General features: G+C 35.3%; 7 protein-coding genes across 7 annotated transcripts; 5 read left to right on the top strand and 2 right to left on the bottom strand.

The window, feature by feature from the left end:
* Positions 1 to 13: 13 nt before the first annotated feature.
* LOC107190998 (histone H2B-like) lies at positions 14 to 591 on the top strand. Its single transcript, XM_015579916.1, has one exon. It carries the CDS (start codon positions 110 to 112, stop codon positions 488 to 490), a length of 381 nt encoding a protein of 126 aa, XP_015435402.1. The 5' UTR covers positions 14 to 109; the 3' UTR covers positions 491 to 591.
* Positions 592 to 1,753: 1,162 nt separating this feature from the next.
* LOC107191000 (histone H4) lies at positions 1,754 to 2,301 on the bottom strand. The gene has a single exon (XM_015579919.1). The coding sequence runs from the start codon at positions 2,114 to 2,116 to the stop codon at positions 1,805 to 1,807; it is 312 nt and encodes a 103-aa protein (XP_015435405.1). The 5' UTR covers positions 2,117 to 2,301; the 3' UTR covers positions 1,754 to 1,804.
* Positions 2,302 to 2,507: 206 nt separating this feature from the next.
* Positions 2,508 to 3,017, top strand: LOC107190946 (histone H3). Its single transcript, XM_015579859.1, has one exon. The coding sequence runs from the start codon at positions 2,557 to 2,559 to the stop codon at positions 2,965 to 2,967; it is 411 nt and encodes a 136-aa protein (XP_015435345.1). The 5' UTR covers positions 2,508 to 2,556; the 3' UTR covers positions 2,968 to 3,017.
* A 775-nt stretch (positions 3,018 to 3,792) lies between these two features.
* Positions 3,793 to 4,829, top strand: LOC107190992 (probable oligoribonuclease). The gene is made up of 5 exons (XM_015579912.1): positions 3,793 to 3,807; positions 4,020 to 4,080; positions 4,162 to 4,323; positions 4,398 to 4,618; positions 4,709 to 4,829. The coding sequence occupies exons 2-5, from the start codon at positions 4,039 to 4,041 to the stop codon at positions 4,827 to 4,829; spliced, it is 546 nt and encodes a 181-aa protein (XP_015435398.1). The 5' UTR covers positions 3,793 to 3,807; positions 4,020 to 4,038.
* A 1,736-nt stretch (positions 4,830 to 6,565) lies between these two features.
* On the top strand, positions 6,566 to 10,791 carry LOC107190891 (bipolar kinesin KRP-130-like). The gene is made up of 15 exons (XM_015579777.1): positions 6,566 to 6,735; positions 6,822 to 6,969; positions 7,030 to 7,179; positions 7,299 to 7,459; positions 7,538 to 7,687; positions 7,757 to 7,993; positions 8,075 to 8,450; positions 8,520 to 8,791; positions 8,866 to 9,005; positions 9,074 to 9,192; positions 9,355 to 9,699; positions 9,756 to 9,983; positions 10,074 to 10,253; positions 10,338 to 10,560; positions 10,631 to 10,791. Exons 1-15 carry the CDS (start codon positions 6,671 to 6,673, stop codon positions 10,789 to 10,791), a joined length of 2,955 nt encoding a protein of 984 aa, XP_015435263.1. The 5' UTR covers positions 6,566 to 6,670.
* Positions 10,792 to 11,875: 1,084 nt separating this feature from the next.
* On the top strand, positions 11,876 to 14,267 carry LOC107190922 (Golgi pH regulator). Its single transcript, XM_015579817.1, has 8 exons — positions 11,876 to 11,997; positions 12,483 to 12,646; positions 12,706 to 12,812; positions 12,889 to 13,299; positions 13,376 to 13,557; positions 13,627 to 13,812; positions 13,929 to 13,994; positions 14,060 to 14,267. The coding sequence occupies exons 1-8, from the start codon at positions 11,956 to 11,958 to the stop codon at positions 14,258 to 14,260; spliced, it is 1,359 nt and encodes a 452-aa protein (XP_015435303.1). The 5' UTR covers positions 11,876 to 11,955; the 3' UTR covers positions 14,261 to 14,267.
* Positions 14,268 to 14,751: 484 nt separating this feature from the next.
* On the bottom strand, positions 14,752 to 19,524 carry LOC107190890 (neutral alpha-glucosidase AB-like). Its single transcript, XM_015579776.1, is given in 6 exon segments — positions 14,752 to 14,883; positions 14,956 to 17,096; positions 17,165 to 17,572; positions 17,656 to 17,712; positions 17,714 to 17,751; positions 19,480 to 19,524. Coding segments are annotated over 6 exon segments (2,802 nt in total). The 3' UTR covers positions 14,752 to 14,770.
* Between the last annotated feature and the right edge of the window lie 951 nt (positions 19,525 to 20,475).

Below are 20,475 nucleotides of genomic sequence, written 5' to 3'. Positions count from 1 at the left end.
TATAAAAGCAGGGCCATCGGACGCTCCCGTACAGAACACTAGGATAGTTATTCAGTGTGTTTATAGAGTTCATTTACACGTGCTACGAAAACATTAAATCGTCTGAAACATGCCACCGAAGACCGCTGGTATAGCCATGAAGAAGTCAGGGAAGGCCCAGAAGAACATCAACATGAGCAAGTCCGACGGCGGCAAGAAACGGAAGAAGAGGAAGGAAAGCTACGCGATTTACATTTACAAGGTGCTCAAACAAGTGCATCCGGACACGGGTATATCGAGCCGTGCGATGAGCATCATGAACAGTTTCGTGAACGATATATTCGAGCGTATCGCGGCCGAGGCGTCCAGATTGTCGCACTACAACAAACGGAGCACAATCACGTCGAGGGAAGTACAGACCGCGGTTCGACTCTTATTGCCCGGGGAACTTGCCAAACACGCGGTCAGCGAAGGCACCAAAGCGGTCACCAAGTACACCAGCTCGAAATAAAGATTCACAATGTGCATATCGAATACGTTATACGGGGGAAGGAGGGGTGGACACAGCTTGCTTATTTTCAGGCGACAGACAAAAGGCCCTTTTCAGGGCCACCAATTTCTCATCGATCGTTGGAACTTCCTGTCTCTGCGTTCGACTCATTTCATGTTCAATACATTGTTCAACACGTAAAACACCTGATAACCGTTCAGACGCGTTTCTGATAGATCTTTATGAGCTGAATACGAATCTGAAAACCGTTCCCAGCACGTTCAGTTTTTGAAAAAATCAATTAAAGAAATTGCAAATTTTAAGCTTTCGAGGTGTGTTGTACTTTTACAGTAATAGTTGTTCCGTTTCTTTTGGCATGCAATAATTCTCTGAACTCTCCCGTACAAAATGATGTGAATTGTTATTGAATTATAGACATCTAGATGTGTTTAAATAATGATCAAAGTGAAAAGGACACCAAAAAAGCACCAATTTTTGCTGATATTAATTTGTTTCAAGAACTAAGGAGAAAATCTAATCATAGCATGCTATAGGGCAGATCTTTCTGCTAAGGAAGGTGTGAAGGAATTTGAAATATATTGATACGTTATGTTGATTATCATTAAACTTTGTTTTTTTTTTTTGTATATTCGGAATGGTAATTTTTTGTATCTACAGAAATATAGAGTGTAAGCTAATGTAAATACAATGTGTCTTTACACTTTCGTGAGGACTACATACATATATCTATATGTACATTAGACTTAAATTTTAAACGTACTGAAACTCCGCTAGTACTTATTCTGACGTGTTTTCGTGCATGTGGAAAGTTTAGAAAGTTTGAACAATAGAATCATGAAGTCTGAAGTACATAAGGTATCATACACTAAGTTGGAGTTTGTAAAAGTAAAAATAATTATAGGTCGGGATAAAATAGTATTTTTTCAAATTAATATCTAGATATTCATTAGTTAACTTATTTTATTTTCGTCAAAGAGGAGGTCTCCGTAAAACTTGTAATATTTATAAGAATATAACTTGGAGTACTTATATTTAACTGTTGTAAGAAACTTGGCAAAAATTGTTCGAAGGTTTTAATATGAATCATAGGCGAACAAGTGGCAAACTCACGTGTAAAGGAACACGCTTTAAAAACTTTTGACACGGCAGATAATTCTATATTATATTTGGCGAATAAAAAGCAATATCAAAATTTTACTATTTGTCTTGCGTACTTGGTGTTGCGTAGAAGACCCAAAAGTTATCATACGTTCAAGCATTTTGGAGGCCCTAAAAAGGGCCGATTGTCTATTTTTCTTCTTCTCCGTCGATCCTTTAACCTCCGAAACCATACAGGGTTCTGCCTTGGCGTTTCAACGCGTATACCACGTCCATAGCCGTCACGGTTTTCCTCTTCGCGTGTTCAGTGTACGTGACAGCATCACGAATAACGTTTTCCAAGAAAACTTTCAATACTCCACGTGTTTCTTCGTAGATCAAGCCACTGATTCTCTTCACACCGCCTCTCCTCGCCAATCTGCGAATAGCCGGCTTGGTGATACCTTGGATATTATCACGCAGTACTTTCCTGTGCCTCTTTGCGCCTCCTTTTCCCAGTCCCTTTCCACCTTTTCCACGTCCAGTCATCGTGAATGGAGTTGTTCACGCTCTCACCGATAAATTAAAATGAATCTGGAGTAAAGTGAAACTACGTGAGTTTCGGAGCCTCTTACCACACCAACGTGGGTATATTAACAAGAATGACTTTGAATTTACTTCCTTGACCGAAAAAGAAATGTACGCTTGAAAAATGCACGTGGAGCGAACTAGAGAAAATGATACGTGTGCCACGCAGCCCTTTTACACTTGCCTTTATAGATTCAGAAGCTGATCCCCCCTCCTGTTTAGTTCGGAGCGGTGAACATCTGGCGTAGTTATCCCCTCCACTTAGCGTCAACCAATCAGGCACTCACAGCTAGCGCCTTACAGGCTATATAACCGGATGCTTACAGGCCGAAAATCATCATTTTCAGTTGATCTCTCGCTGAAAGTACTCGAAGCTTTGTCGTTCTCGCTGACCAACTACGATGGCTCGTACCAAGCAGACTGCAAGGAAATCGACCGGTGGTAAAGCACCACGGAAACAATTGGCTACAAAGGCCGCTCGTAAAAGTGCACCGGCTACCGGAGGAGTGAAGAAGCCTCACCGTTATCGTCCAGGAACCGTTGCTCTCCGTGAAATCCGTAGATACCAGAAAAGCACTGAACTTCTGATCAGGAAATTGCCGTTCCAACGACTTGTCCGTGAAATCGCCCAGGACTTCAAAACCGACTTGCGTTTCCAGAGCTCTGCCGTCATGGCCCTTCAGGAAGCCAGCGAGGCCTACCTTGTTGGTCTTTTCGAAGATACCAATCTGTGTGCCATCCACGCCAAGAGAGTGACCATCATGCCCAAGGACATTCAACTTGCTCGTAGAATCCGTGGAGAAAGAGCTTAAATTGCGTTTCTTACAGTTTAACGAAAAAACAAAAAAACGGCCCTTTTCAGGGCCAACAATACTATAACGAAGAGACTATCTCTGTTCACTATTTCTAGTCCTTTTCCTTTAATGGTAGATTAGATGTAGGCTTTCCGTAGATGGAAAAACTTATACTCGTTAACTATTTCAGTGCATTCAAAATAAAATTTCACAGATATTCTTACTATAATGCAAATAAGATCAACTTTTATAAATATCTTCAAAGTTCGTATCCTATTCTTTCCACGTGTAACGGTCGAATTTGATTTGAGTATTAAAATTTTGCTAGTTGCCGGATAGATATTTAGATATTTGAGCGTTAAAGTACTACTGCGTACATACATATTTCACGGTCATATCTTAAATAAATAACTGTAAAGTTTAAATTTTAAACATTTTACGTATAAAGGCTCAGTTTCCCGCGATAACGTTAAACACCTTGCTGAATGAACGCATGTTATGAACTACATTGAATCATGTTTTGAATAAGTAAAATCAAGTGATATTTGAACTAATATTGAAACTCTAGATCAGTAACAATACAATAATTTATTTTAAATTGCAACAAATGTAAAATATTTTGTTTTTGTACTACCATCTTTTGTTTAGTTTCAGTAAATGTTACCAAATATGCTTTTGCTTCGTACTGAATAAGAAGATACGAATTATTTATTCTTACTTTGTGAAACGTGCATGAATACAGATTTATATTCTGTTTAAAATTAATTCTTAGTACACGGGTTACATACTCTGTATCTGGGAAAGGAAGTATGCGGAGCGTGTAATATCTGGTTATATGGAAACGTGTAAAAATTTGAGGTTAGTCGCATGTGTATATATATAAGTGTTATATATATTCGTTATATAAGTTTAAAATTTCTGTGTCAATTTAGTACATATTAACAATGATTCAATAACCTACAAGTTATCTATCGAGGTTATGGTAACATAACCTTCTCTTGCTGTTTACTACTAAATATTTCTTATTTCAAATTTGTTAAGACAATAGGAAATATAATTTAATTTTGTAGTGCTTCTCCAAGATTCATAATGAATAACAAAGAAGATCACATTGTCTGGATAGATACAGAGGTATACATATATATATATATAATCAATATTGTTTTATTTTATTTCATGTTTAAATAGTTACATATATACATTTTTTTTCAGTTAACGGGTCTTGACATAGAAAAAGATACTATTGTGGAACTTGCTTGTTTAATAACTGATAAAGACTTAAACATACTCAGCGATGGTTTCCACGTTATAATTAATCTGCCAGATGCTATTTTGGAAAATATGCAAGAATGGTCTACATTACATCATACAAAAGTATATGAATTTTTGTTACAGTAAAGTTGTTTTAATGAAATTTATTTTTTGTCACAAGTTACATACATTTTCAGACAGGACTAACAGCTGAATCTAAAATTAGTAAAATTAGCCTAAAAGAAGCAGAAGAAATGTTATTAAATTTTTTAAAGAAATATATTCCAAAAGGAACTTGTCCATTGGCTGGTAACACAATTTGTATGGATCGTATATTTTTATTGAAACACATGCCATTAGTTACAGATTATCTTCATTATAGAATTATTGATGTTAGCACAATTAAGGAAGTTGTTAGGTAAAAAAAAATTACATACAGTTATAATATTCCTATACTTTAATTACAATTGTGTTATTTTTGTAAGTATATCGTGACATTTGTTTATAGAAGATGGAATCCTGTGATTTATGAAAATGTACCTGAAAAGAAACATAATCACAGAGCTTTGTCGGATGTAAAGGAGAGCATAAAAGAATTAAAATACTATAAGGAGCATATATTTATATGATTCTATCATAGGCAAAGTATCATCATGAATTAATACAAAAAATGACTGTACTTAATAACATATGCAGTGGTCATATGTAAATTACTGTTTAATCAATTTGTAAATAGTCCACATTGTGCTTATATAATTTGCAGTAACAAATATTATTATTCAATGAATACATCAGAACATATCTAATTTGAAGTAGAAATGCTGCTAAAACATAAATAACCACTATATTTTGATTATACATAATCTAGGTGCAAATAAACGAATTCTTTGATTTTATTATATATAAAAATATTTTATTTAATATTTATATGTTATAAATAACCTAGTAATGACTTATTTCACGAAAAGTATTCGATCTTAGATTCATTCTCATAACTAAATAAATTAAATCAAAGTTCGCAGCCATTAGCTCCTTTCATCAGTCCCTTCATGGGATCTTCATTTTATTTTCAGTTAGACTTAAGAAAGAAGACATCCACCAAGGAAAATAAACATTAAAGCGTCTAAATTTAAGTTACTTCTAAGATAATTGTGAGTCTTTGTAAAACAGGAGGTATCGATGTAACTGCAGTATTGTCGGGTATTGACACTAAAATGGTAACGGGGTCACGGAGCCCCCGGTAGATGCAGCATAGAGCCTGCGCGGTGAGAGCGTGGGGTCACGGAGCCCCGGTGGAGGCGCCATAGACTCTGCACGGAGGCCCCGGTGGAGGCGCCTTTGACACGTGGGCTGAGAATGTGGGGTCATGGAGCCCCCGAAGCATGCTGAAGAGACCCCGTGTGTGTGAGATGTATGATGTACAATTAGAATTTCAACGATTTATAAATAAAAGTACACACGGCTGAACTCAACGATAAATTTATTAATAAAATTATTTACAAAACTTAGGATCGATAAATTAAACATCAAAACTGAACATCTGAAATAATCAATAAATTATTAACAAACTTCAATATTCAAAATTAACGCGCAAATTACAATCAAGTCCCGACATACATATTTATTTATCGTGTATATCTTATATGACGGATATTGTTTGGAATTTAAACATATGTTTATGTTTATATATTTTCAATTTTATATTAAATATTTAAATAAATAGATAAAGTATAGCATTGTATTTTATTGTCTCTCAACGCAGAAACAACTTGTGTGTTGGGTAGAGATGGCGTGCAAAATCACTAACGGTGATTTATCACAGTGATCGCCGAATCACGATCACGGTCGTGATTTAACTTCATTCACAACCGTGATTGCGATTTTTCTATCTTGGGTGAATTTGCTCACTGCGATCGTAAGTCCTTGATCTTTAAACAGAAAAACGTATTCAATATGATTTTACGATAATTACATTACTATTCGTGTTTGTAAACATCAGTAGAAAAAACAAGAAATTGTAGATTATAATTTGTAATCATGAATTTATTCATTATTCTTCATTGTTTCTACTTATTCCTTCACTTTATACGATATAACCCTAATTTTTGTTTTGATGTCGTTAATGTGAAATATACAAATTATGTATCGTGTGTAAAGAACTGTTAGGTTTCTCCACCAATAAGAAACGATCACGGGAAATCACGAATCACTCTGAAAAATCATCGTGATTGGGAACGAACGTGATCGAATCACGAGTGATTCACAAGTAGCAGTTCACGCCATCTCTACTGTATGTACGTGAAGCGGCCGATTTAAACCATTCAAACTTTTCAACGGTTAAAACTGCGAGCGGGGTAGCGTTTGTGCGTACATAATACGAAAGTTAGTTGCTCCACGAAATAAAACCGAACGTATGAATGAAAATAATCAAAAAACTGAAGCAAGTGCAAGGAATATTAATTGACTAAAGATGAATGACACACGTAACGGAAAGAAAGACAGAAAACAACATATACAAGTTTTCGTTCGTGTCAGGTGATTGTCCTTCAAATTATTAGGCGTTCGCCAGATTTTACTTTAAAGTGCAGTGTTATCATTGATGTTAATTTGTTTCACGTCAGACCGGTAAATAATGCCGAAAGGGCTGGGAAGTCGATAACAGTGGTAGACACCCCGTCTAACAGAGAAGTGGTTGTTCGCGAAAGGCCATGCGATAAACTTACAAAGAAATTCACCTTTGACAGAGTATTTGGATCATTTTCAAAACAGGTGTGCTTTCAACTCAAATTATGTATCAAAACATTTTAATTATTCTTAATAAACTCTTAGATTGAAGTATATAATGCTGTCGCTTGTCCCTTGGTGGAAGAAGTTTTGGCTGGATATAATTGTACAGTGTTTGCCTATGGTCAAACTAGTACTGGGAAAACATTTACTATGGAAGGTCTTGATAATGATCCATCATTACATTGGCAAGCAGTGAGTATAGCTTAAAATGAGAAATCTATTAGAAAAATTTAGGTCTTCCAAAAAGAATTCTTTTTATAAAAATGACAACAATGCTTTTATGATATGGCAATTATATATAATTTGTATAGGATACCAATGCTGGGATTATACCACGTTCTTTAAGCCACCTTTTTGATGAATTACGTATAATAGGGGTACAAGATTACTCTGTAAGAGTTAGCTTTTTGGAACTGTATAACGAGGAAGTATATGATTTATTGTCTTCTAGCAATGAAGCTGCAAAGATAAGGTAATTATAGTCCTATACCTTTTTATGTAATGTTTATGTAATTATATGTACATTATGTTATATATGATATGTAAAAAGGATATATGAAGATACAACTAAAAAAGGTGCAGTAATAGTGCATGGTTTAGAAGAAGTGACCATATACAATAAAAAGGATGTATTCAAAATCCTTCAGAAAGGATCAGAGAAACGGCAGACAGCAGCTACATTAATGAATGCAAACTCAAGGTTTGTAATGAACTTACTTATTGATAATTTGTCCTTAGTAGAATGTACCATTTGTGTTCTTTGTTTCAGTCGGTCTCATACAATATTTTCTATCACTGTTCATATAAAGGAGAATACTATTGATGGGGAAGAACTGTTAAAAACAGGAAAGCTAAATCTAGTTGATCTAGCGGGTAGTGAAAATATTGGAAGATCTGGAGCCATTGATAAAAGAGCCAGGGAAGCAGGCAGTATTAATCAATCCTTGTTAACTTTAGGTAGGGTCATAACAGCGCTCGTAGAAAAAACTCCACATATTCCCTATCGGTAAGGAACATACAAATCTAGATATTTACTGTTAAAGATGCAATCAGATCTTCAGAATTTTCCATTTTATTTAATGTACAGAGAATCAAAGTTAACACGATTGCTTCAAGAATCACTGGGTGGTCGCACGAGAACATCAATAATTGCTACAGTATCACCTGCTAGCATTAATCTTGAAGAAACATTGTCCACCTTGGACTATGCACATCGAGCAAAGAATATTACGAATCGGCCAGAAATTAACCAGAAATTCTCAAAAAAAGCATTACTTCAAGAGTATGCAGAAGAAATTGAAAAGTTGAAAAAAGATTTGTTAGCAACTCGCGAACGAAATGGCGTGTACTTAGCCCAAGACAATTACAATGAAATGCAATCGTTAATAGATTTTCAGAACAAAGAAATAGAAGAAAAATTGAATCATATTAAAGCACTTGAAGACACTGTACACTATAAAGAGGTATTTCTTAATAATGATATGTATAAAAGCATACTAATCACTTATTGTTCACTATGATTATCATTTTAGCAAATATTTAACCAATTAAAATCGAAAACTTCTGAACAAGCAAATGAACTGGTAAATATAAAAGGTCAACTGGAAACTACAACATACACATTAATGGGTGCACAATCACGTTTGGCAATCTCGGAACAAGAAAAGGATGAGCAGAAGTATCTGGTGGAAAAGCATGCTTCTACTGAAAGTGTTCTTCTGTCACAAGTACAATCAGTTTTAGATGTCGTTGATACAGCAACTACAGATGTACATAAACTTCATGACAAGATTTATCGGAAAATGTGAGTTATCGCCTGTAGTATAAAATGTAAGTCATTGTGATAGTGTATGAAGAGTTTATGGTTTGCATTGACAGGCAAATAGGGCAACAAAACAGTTCCCTTGGACAACAAATTAAAAACAATCTTAAAGAACGATGCAGGAAGATCGAAGGAAATTGTTCAAGTCATGCGGATACAATGACACAGTTCTACACATCTTTGAATGAGTATATTAGTAAGTAGTGTTTATTTAAGCAACGGAGTGCAGTTTAGAATTAAATATATATTATTTTACCTTATCAGATGCGCAAACCCTTTCACTTAGTGAGCGTATTGATAAAAGTATTCAAGATATTTCCGATCAATTTGTTAATAAAACGAAAAATACAACTGATACACTGACGAAGAATATGAAGAATTCTGTAAGTAACCAAATGAAATTAGCACAATACAGTCCATAATTCTTACTCTTTTTTTCGTATTACTGTCTTGTTCCCTACTCGTTCTTTGCATATCTGGTCTGTATAAACAGACCATTAATTCGGATTATTGTTTATGAATTGCAGTTGTCTTTTTTTTTTTAGCATTTAAGGTATCAAGAATGGATTGAGAAAGAAGGCGAGAACGTTTGTACTATGGCTGCGCAGACGTATAATATAGTAAACAATGTTTGTTCCTATACCACGCAGGAAATACAACAACTAATAGACAATAAAATAGGTCAAAACTTAAAAGATTTGAATGATGATATTTCTCAGAAAATTGATAATTTGATGGAAACTGCGAAAAGCTTGATATTTTCAATCTCGAACTATTCGATTAAAGAGCACGATCGTTTACATAATAATATTCAGGGTATCAGAAGCGATATTGAAGACATTCGGCAAAGCCAAACTAGTATTATGGAAAGACGGTGTAACTTCGCAAGGGTACGTATTCTTCGAAATATTGCAGGTGTCGTATTTTGAATAGTTTGTGTTTGCAGATGATGGAAAATTTACAACATAGTTTCAATGAGGTACAGCAAGAACATCAGGAGACACATTCATCGATATGTGGCACATTAAACAGTATTAAAGAAACTTGTAATATTATAAATAATGAAACTTTAAACGTCAATGAAATAAAGGCAGAGAAAGAGAACAATATAGAAGAAAAACTTCAACATGATTTAGAAACAATGAAATGCGTTATCTCAGAGGAAACAGAAAAGGTGAAGTATAAGAATTACCGTAGAAGTATATTAGGAAATAGGTGTTCCACTTTTTGGTTCTAATAATGTGACATTGACTACGTTATGCAGCTGCAGATAATGTCAGAGAATTCAGTTGTCCGAGGTAAAGCATTCATCAGTGAGTTTGAAACAAAGTTAAACAATAATTGTAGCACATTAATAAATTACAAAAATTGCGTGGAACGTAATCTGTGGGAAATGCAGCGGAAAATGAAGGAAGATCAAAGTCTTATTTTATCATTAATTAACGTAAGCTGGAACATTATATACATTTAATGTGGTTATACAGGTATTATATTCCTCAAATTTATATTTAATGTTCATAATTTGTAGGATGTATATACGACAGTTTATAACATAGGCAACGAACGTTCAAGATCCTTAAATAGTTGGAAAACAGCATTTACAAATGCTTGCATAGAAATGAGTCAGAAACTTGAAACTGAAAATCTGAATACCAGTACTACAAACAGCAGGATTATTGCAGAGATGCATGCCATACGCAATCGAGTTGATAAATTCTTTGTCGAAGATTTATATCGTGATGTTCCGACAGGTATGACTTCGTTCTTTACCGTTTTGCATTTAAAAAAATACGATTTATTGATTCGATTAATATAAAATAGGCTTAACACCTGCGAGAAAAACCTTTCAATACACGAAAAAACTACCTAAGACGTCTCCGCCGGATCGAATACTTAATAGGTACAGAGAAGCACTCAAGGAACTGAATAGCGAAGAAAATGAAGAAGTATTTTTTGGTATACTACATAGTAATTTCCATTAAGAGGCTTTAAACAGCTAAAGAAATTTCTTATTTATTAAACACACATTTATCAAACAGATCCCATCGATGAATAATACACGTCTATTAAGGAATCATCAATGGAAAACTCGAAGGAAAATTTGAATGTAAGTTGAAAACAGTTGAAATCATCACAATTTACCGAGAAATGTACCATAAGCAAATATATTTAATTACAATTTTTGTAAATCGTACGATGAAATAAACGCGAATTTGTTATATTGTAATTGTAAACATGATAAGGTGACAGATTTTTCTTACGCAACTTTCATTCTTCTATCCACATACATTTTATGCATTATTAACTTTTTGAACAAGAAAACAGAGGATGTGAACACAAAGAGTGCTGTATGATTTATGCATTCATTTATTTCACCGAGAATATTTTGCAGTCAGTCTGCTTTCATATATTGAGTGTAGCACGGTTTTAATTAAGTTAATTCGACTTCTACAATTTATATCCTGTTTTACTGGATATGGAAATATTTACAATTGTATAATACATTTATATAATCCTTTAATGCCCAGACTCTTAACCCGATATTTTAAAGTTATGAGACTGATATATATGTTGTATCTTGTTATTTTTAAGTCCGAACATCAACTAAAAAAATCGAGCAAAATTTATTAAATGTGCCCCAGTAAATACTACCTATCGGATTTTTTACAGAGTTTTTGCATCCATTAAATAGGGACTTTTGACCCCTGATCCGATTTTATTTTAGAAATTATGAAATAATTAAATATAAAAAGTAAAACGCCACAGTGGGATATGAACGGGGTCTCCCGACTGTTGCTCACGCGTTTAGGTTGCCGGGCATCGCGTCGAAAACGTGAATTTTCGGCCCAGTGAGATTCTCGAACAGGGTTTCCAAGGTTTCCCCATTCTTTACATTGTCGGGTGACGCAGGTAGCGGCGGAACACCCCAACGACCAGCTCACACACATAGAAGCAAAGTTCCTTGGAGGCAGCAGAAACTGTGGAATAAAGTGGAGGGCGCCGGGACGTCGTGGTGGTGGAACCAAGTTCCACGATTCTGGCATTACTGTGCTAGTGGATTGTTTTTATCGCTCCGTTCTGTCAAGTGCCAGAACAGCAATTCGAAGCTTCGCAATGCGAAGCGCGCGCGGCATTACTAATAAGACATGGGTTTCTTGGAGGATACATTCGTGATTCTTGTTACACAGGTGGAAATTCATTTCCACTAGTATAAATACTGCTGCCGGTATTCGTAGACGTTACACAATTAGGTTATGAACGATTAGTTTTCATTGAATGGAAAATAATTGTAACCGTTGTCTCGCATAATGATGAATTTATTTTGTTACGAATAAAATATTTAAACTGTTAAATTTTTTATACCCTCCTGAGATCTACCGTGTTGACTTTTTACTAAAAACTTTTTATTGTACTCATTTATGGAGTTCTTTCAACGCGATATGTTCATTTTTCATTTATTAAGTAAGATAGTAAATTGTATTATGCACATGTAATTTATATCGATTGTATTTATCTAATACTGCTGCAATAAATTAGTGGTTTTAAATCATGCGATTTATTTCATAAAGTGATAAATTCTTCAATTTAATCTTCTGTAACTCGATTGTGTATTGTCGGAATTAGTGATTTCAATTGTAGATATTTTCCTATTTGTTTATATTACGCATTACAGGTCATCTTCTTCTTAGGAGGATGGGTGTTTTTTGTAAAAAAGTTATTTCGAGATTACGAAGTTCACCACAGATTAGTACAGTTAATTTTCTCCACAACGTTTGCATTGTCTTGTACTATGTTTGAGCTCATTATTTTTGAAATAATAGGAGTTCTCGATTCTAGGTAAGCAAATGATACCTGGTGTATTCAAATATTGTTTCTTAATACTATATATAATTTAGTTCTAGATATTTTCATTGGAATACTGGCCTCTATATGCTTTTATTTATGGTAATCGTTCTGATTCCATTTTATATAGCATACTTTATTATCAGTAATATTAGATTTGGTATGTATGATTCACAGTTGATTACACTTCATATTTTACATAACTGTTATTGACTTTGACTTTGTTCTCTCTGTAGTAAGACTGAAATTAATAAGGCCATTAACAGTGATTATATATCTTTTTTATCTGTATCTCTTTTGGAAAGTGGGAGATCCATTTCCAATTTTAAGTCCGAAAAAGGGTCTACTGTCTATTGAGCAGGGTGTTAGCCGAATAGGAGTAATTGGAGTGACTGTGATGGCACTTCTATCAGGATTTGGTGCTGTAAATTATCCATATACCTCTATGGCTTATTTTATGAGGCCTGTGACATATGCTGATGTACAAGCTATAGAAAGGCGACTATTGCAAACAATGGACATGATTGTTGCCAAGAAAAAAAGAATAGCCCTGACTAAAAAAGGAGAAGTTGTAGGACAGGTTGAAGCACGGTCTAGATTGTGGGGTATGCTAGGGCCTCTAAGTGGCACCAAAAGTAATCAAGAGAGTATGTTTTTTTTTTTATTTTCGAATGCTTTTGATATATCTGAAACAACTTGTTTCATAATAGCATAAGTTTTTAGGTATTAAACAGTTACAAGCAGAAGTGATGGCATTAGAGGAATTGTCTCGACAATTATTCTTAGAAGCACATGACATTCAGAACGCCAGAGAACGTTTAGAATGGGCAGCTACTTGGCAAGGAAAATATTTCAATGTTTTGGGATATTTCTTCTCTGCCTATTGTACTTGGAAGATATTCATTGTAAGTGTCACCGTCGGTACATTAAACACGTGTAACTCGATCATAGTAATTCGAATTGTCTCCTTTTAGTCAACAATTAACATAGTGTTCGATCGCGTGGGCAGGAAGGATCCTGTAACCAGAGCAATTGAAATTGCTGTTCATTGGATGGGTTTTAACATTGATGTTACGTTTTGGTCGCAGCACATTTCATTTTATCTTGTCGGCTGCATTGTCTTAACATCAATTCGTGGTTTATTACTGACTCTTACGAAGGTACATTTATGAAATATTTCGTTGTCTTTACACAATAGTGTCTGATATTTATTGAGTGTAATTTGTACATATTACATTAATATTGTAAAATATGATTGGATCTCTTACTATTTCAGTTTTTTTATGCTATATCGAGTAGTAAATCATCGAATATTATTGTACTTATACTTGCTCAAATAATGGTAAGATCATCTTTTTTTTAACACTAATGCAAATAAAATAATGTTTGGTGACACTTTTTTTTTAGGGTATGTATTTCGTATCGTCTGTACTTTTAATGCGGATGAACATGCCTGCGGAATATCGTATCATAATCACCCAAGTTCTAGGAGAATTGCAATTTAATTTTTATCATAGGTGGTTCGACGTAATCTTCTTAGTATCCGCATTATCCTCAATAGTGTTTTTGTATTTAGCTCATAAGCAAGCACCGGCAGAACGTGTTTAATATAATAAAACATTTTTTTTAATTAAAATAAGATAGTTATCTGTATTTTATATTTACCGTTTCTTAGAATACAAGGAAGTTATATTATACGATTAAATTATTCTTTTGATTCAGGAACACATTTGTAAAAGGTAGAACAAAAGAATTCCGAAATATATAAGCAGTAGGGGTCGATATATTAGGATTAATTTAAATATTTGTCCGAAATATGTTTGTGACATTTCTATCTCTAATACATTGTTTTCTTAAAGATGACGTGCATGATTATAAAGCTTTAGCAGCTGCTGAATTAATGGTTTCTTAATGCCTACTACTTTATCAAATAGAAATAATCGTTTAATTCGCCAAAGTAATAAGTATATCATTTACATCATATCTCTCTACGTTCTATTTGTTCTGTTATAGTATACAATGTCCCTTCGATCACAGACAGCTGAAAAAATTACGTGGGTAATAGAAAACTGGCATTACTGTATGATTACTGAGATTACGATGAATAAAACTGTGATTCTAGTGAATCAATTCAATAGTCCATTCTTCTCCCATATTTACACCTGGTTTACGCACGGTTAATATGTTATTATTTGGATTGTACTTGGCCTCCAAAGTAACTTTTCCCAAGCCTGAAAGGAACGATTTGCATTTCATTTACTGAATTCAATACTTAAATATTTACATAAATTATAATTACTTACTGCGTGATGTTAACACAGCAGATGTGACTCCCTGAGGTGGATTTGCTATGTCTACCCTCTCTAACCAACTTTCTGTCTGATATGAAGCTAATTTATCTATGAATGTTGAAGTTAATTTATTTCCTTCCAAGTTGAATTTCAAATACAAATATTTTCCATGGCGATATTCGAAGCTAGCTTCGTCATCAATATACAATGTACCATTTGCTTTGCCGGTAGAATCTGCGATGACTACCAAAGTGTATGGATCATTTTTCATTGGGACCGTGCTACGACGTATTCTCATCTTGCGTGGAACGATAGTACCACTTCTTTGGAATACCGGAATTTTATGAAGGGTCACAGGGACATTAACCAAACCTGACTGACGATAAGGTTGCATGGTATCGACATCGTACCAAGTTACCTTGCCCTCTCCGGGAAAGTATACGTTAACATCGGTCACGGATGGTTGAAAGACTGGACGTACAAGTATAGAATCACCAACTAGCAATGTATCATCGATGGTATATGTTTCTGTCTCGCTAGGATAATGAGCCCACAATGGTCGTATGATTGGGGTACCATTTACTTCATGCTCTCGGAAGACAGTGTACCATAGTGGTAAGTACGAGTATCTCATTCTGAATGCCTCTCTGACGATTTGCGTAGTTTCTTCATTGAATGTCCAAGGTTCACGACGCTTAGTCTCAATATGAGAATGCTGGCGGAAAAACGGAAGCCAAGCTCCAGCCTGGTTCCATCTGATAAAAAGTTCACTGTCTGGTGTCTTAAAGAAACCTCCGACATCTGCACCACAAAATGACATTCCAGAGACAGCCATGCTAAGACACATTGGATAGCTTATCCGAAGATGGTCCCATTCCCCCGTATTGTCGCCGGTCCACATGGCCGCATAACGTTGTGATCCGGCAAAAAAGGATCTCGTTAATATAAAAGGCCGTAGAGAACCTCCCGAACGTCTGAACAAAGCTTCGTATGTGGCCATATGTACAAGAAGTCCATTGATGTTGTGGATACTTCTGTGCTCCCATCCACCGTGGTGGATGAGATCCTTAGGCATAGTAACTTCAGGACCATTAAACACGCTTGGCTCATTCATGTCATTCCAAATGTACACATCATTAGTAGTGCCATGGAATTTATCTAAGCTATACTGCTGTATAACATATTCCCGTATTTTTGGATCGAAGAAGTCCAAGTACGACGACGAACCTGGCCAACACCAACCTTCATAATCTTTTCCATCTCTTGTTTTAACGTAGTATCCCAATTTGGTAGCGTCGTTGTGAACGAAATAACCTGAATCACGTTTGATATGTGGATCGATGATAACAATTAATTTTCTACCCTTCGCCGTCAAGTTGTGTATCATTTCAATGGGATTTGGGAACTTGCGTCCATCCCAGGTGAAGTACTTTTTACTATCGGTGTATTCAATATCCAGCCACATAGCGTCCAGAGGTATATCATGTACATCAAAGGTTTCTGCTATTTGTATGACATCATCCTGGTCATTGTAATTCCAACGACATTGATGGTATCCTAGAGTAAATATTTGTGGCAATGGCGCTGTGCCCGTTAAAGTGGTGTACTGTTTAAATACATCCAAAGGTTTAGGACCCAACATAAAAAATACATCAATGATACCGGACTCAGACATGAAATGTGCATCAACCTGCGACTTTTTAGTGGAACCTGATACAAAGTTTACAATACTTTCTACGACATTATTATCAGCACTTGACAAAATGTCAATCCATGTTTCCGCGGTATTATGCCAGAAAACGCCGGTAGTCCTCTCTTTGCCATGAGCATAGAGAACCGGTATGGCTCCATAGATCGACATTCTTTCATTGATTTCATATTCAAATACATCTAAGTTGTACAATCTGTATGGATGAGCTTGTTTCGTTGATTTCAAAGCAAAAGAATCAGCATGTTCTGGTATTCCATACGCATGCTCTGATCCAGGAAAACTAAAGTCCAGTGCTATTGCTTCTGGACCGAAAGGCTTTGAGTCATGATGCGTTTTGAAGTTCTCTTCCCATGCACCTGGATCAGTTTCAGCTCCATCGCCCGGAAAATGAGTATTGTTCGCTATTTCAACATTTTCTGCATTCTCTTCTTGCTCTGGTTTGCTGTTAACGCAAAAAAAAATTATTGTTACACAGGTTTTAATATATAAAATAATATTCATTGAACATACTTAGGCTTTGTGCGGTGATGCTCGAATCTCATAAGACCTCTAGCATTAGCAGACACAACTAATACATCTTGAGAATACAGGTCCACTCTAAACGGCGAAGCATATAATATAACTTTATTCTCTCCATTCTTTACGATTACATGATCCACAGTTCTTTCAACCAAAGTCAATTCAGCTGTCTGAGGTTGATCTTGAAGGGCATGTTCAGGCTCGTATCTAGGATGCAATGGATTCTTTTCATTGATACGAAGTCTGAATGTATTGTCCTTTAAGGCAGTTAGCTTCAGTACATAGAGAACACCTGTATCCTTATTAAACAAGTCTACATTCACAGTAGATTCATTGAAATTGAATGTATCTATTAAAAGCTGGTACGGTGTCTTCCCAGGTTCAACTTTTCTGCAGCGTCTATTTTTACATTGCAAAATATAAATTTAGTTACATTCCAAATAAACAGTGTGTGTAATATATATAAAAACTTAACAATTCACCTGCAAAAGCTGCTTTGTTCACATGTTTTAAACGTATCTCTGTTTACTGCATTCACAAACAGTGGAGAACAGACTAATAAAAACAGTAATCCAAACCTGTAATATGCATTTTTACAGATTTAACAAATCTTCTGGAATAATTACTGCTAAGGTATAAATTTCATTGAGATTAATTACATTTTATTCTTGATGAATGCAAAGAGGGATCAAACAGTACTCATATTAAGTCGGTATAATGCAATTTGTTTTATACCGCTTCTAAACGACAAACTTACTTATTAAACGAGTTTAGGTAGACAATATTAATCCCATAAATAAATCAATGAACGCGAAGTAGTGCCGCGTGTCGTACTGTTCGACAAAATCATTTATATCAAAAACGATGTTATCATGGACACGTCAGCGTGATTATTATTGCAATACAATAGTAAACATTAGAAGAGAGTTCTAGCGCTCCTGAGTCGGTATACATGGGTGTTGTTTATAAAAGAAAGTCTGGAAAATTCAGTGTTTCCAGTCGAAGAAAATTTATCTTGATATTTTGAAGGTTAACAGATCGGAAATAATTAACTTACCGCACGTATGAAGCCATGTTGAGAAGTAACTTCCTATACCGCGTTCTTGCTAATTCGAACGAAATAGAATCGAATTTCACAGATGGAGCTTCACTCGTTCGAATCGTCATCGACAATTTACGCTTTTCTGAGCGTTATAAAGCACGTATAATGCGTAGTTTTGCGAAAGAAATTTATTATTTTGTTGTTTAAATATTTTTTGTTGGAATATTAAAGATGTTTCTATGTTCTCGGAAATATACAATTTTCGAGAACATAGAATTAATGAAGATTTTAGTAATGCGATGACTTTTCACGCACGTTCTTTTTTTATTTGTTTTTATATCTTTTTTTATCTAATAATGTGATGTAAGAATTTTAATACGCACAAACAATAATCTACTGGAAATTGGTAAATTTTTACACACAAGTTTATTTACAATAATTTTATTTATTGTGAAGAATTAAAAAATGAATTTTGGCCCTACTAGAGTTTAAATAGCCGAACTTCTGCAGTATTGCCAGGTCTCTGGTTTCTTCATTTTCTCCATAAAGAAAAGCTTTTATCAATTATTTAATTGGTATTATCTGTCAGATTGTATTTCATAATCTTTGACGTCATTGTACAACCGACGAGACGTATTTAGCACAGATGGCGTTCAGGAATGCATTGCATGTTTCAAAACATCGAGAGACGGGTGGCTGAAATATCACGACAGGCATCGTACGTCAATGTTTTCTATCTAAAACGAATTGTATCCGAGGATCGAGAAGTTGATCTGTGGTTGTAATTATATCGTTTGCATTGAAAAAATGTGTACAAATGTAATTCGGTACTTCGTACTGATTTCTTATACCTCGTGTGTGTATCGGCATGTTTGAACGATTTTGTGAACGTACTACCACCAGCACCATCCTTAAATTGAAGGTTAGTGATATATCGATATTCATATTATAAACCATACGGATCATACGATGAATAAACCAATAACGAGGGAGGAAGGTTTGTTAACGTTTACGATTACACGCCTCCTATTAAATAACATCGCACATTCATTTTATTTTATTTGAATTACAAGAGTAATGCGTTCAGTCGGCAGGGAAAATACAGTCCTATATGTATATAACTATATGTATATTACACAATATAGAAGTTTGGCACTCGGATCGGTTCACTTTTAGGGGGATGGTAAAAAAGCCTAACTGTTCGGTTTCTAGCATATTCATTAATCAACAAACGGATCCTCTCGGTAAAAATGTCCCTCCGTACCATTCTGGTCTCGTACGAGTCGGAACTGTTATTATTAATGGACATGCTATGAATTCGTGGAACAGTGTCTTCTATGTAGGAGTGTACATATTTCGTATATTTATACATATAATAATAAACATTATTATTATCGTTATCACTATATTAACATCGACGTTAGAGCGTTTCTCTTAATTATACATAGTTCCCTAAGGTTCAAAGAAGTCGTCGTTAATTAAGGTCACTGTGAGTTTGCGCAGGCCCGAAAAAACGTTTACCGTGCCCGCCAAAATGATCGACGAGCGGTGGATAATCGACACACACTGTTCGTATCGAGATTCGATACTATCGATCGAGCGTTTCGTTAATTTATCGTAATACTGATGGGAATTCGAGGAAACCGTTGTCGCCGGTGCGTATCGTACGTCTGATTGGAAAGGGAAAAAAAGATACATATAAAAATTGGAAATACTTCGTAGATCTGGAAGAAATTGATCCTCGAACCGTCGATTCAAAATATTGACCCGGATTTCGAACGTTATGAATTCGCTGAAGCAAGGAACATGTATGCACATCTGCACCCCACGCCACCGACATACTTCCGGACATCGATAACAGATGATTGTTGGGGTAATGTATTTGGATTATTTGTGCATATAAAACTGGCCGAATATTCGCAATTTTAAACGCATGGAGCATATCTCAGTCGATGAGAGATCGCTCTTATTAAGCGATCCGATATTATTGCGCGTTGTGAATTGGTTAAAAAAGAAACCGCCAAATAAACGGAAGCGCCATCTCTTGTTCTCTTCTTGAACTTCCATTTGCCAACGGAAATATATTTTCGGTGTAGGTAACTGATGTTTTCGCGGCGGGTGTAACGATTACGGAACCAGGAAGGAACACGGATTTTAGGCTCGTTAAGACGCGACGTGGACATCATCAACGATGAGAGAGCTCGATGCATGTAAGTACATGAATGACATTGGGGTCAGTAGAAATTGCGCGGGGGGAATG

The sequence above is a fragment of the Dufourea novaeangliae genome, unplaced genomic scaffold (genome assembly GCF_001272555.1).
Source record: "Dufourea novaeangliae isolate 0120121106 unplaced genomic scaffold, ASM127255v1 scaffold208, whole genome shotgun sequence".
Taxonomy (NCBI): domain Eukaryota; kingdom Metazoa; phylum Arthropoda; class Insecta; order Hymenoptera; family Halictidae; genus Dufourea; species Dufourea novaeangliae.
Note: the sequence above shows the minus strand (reverse complement) of the source record. Positions and strands in the feature narration are given on the sequence as shown.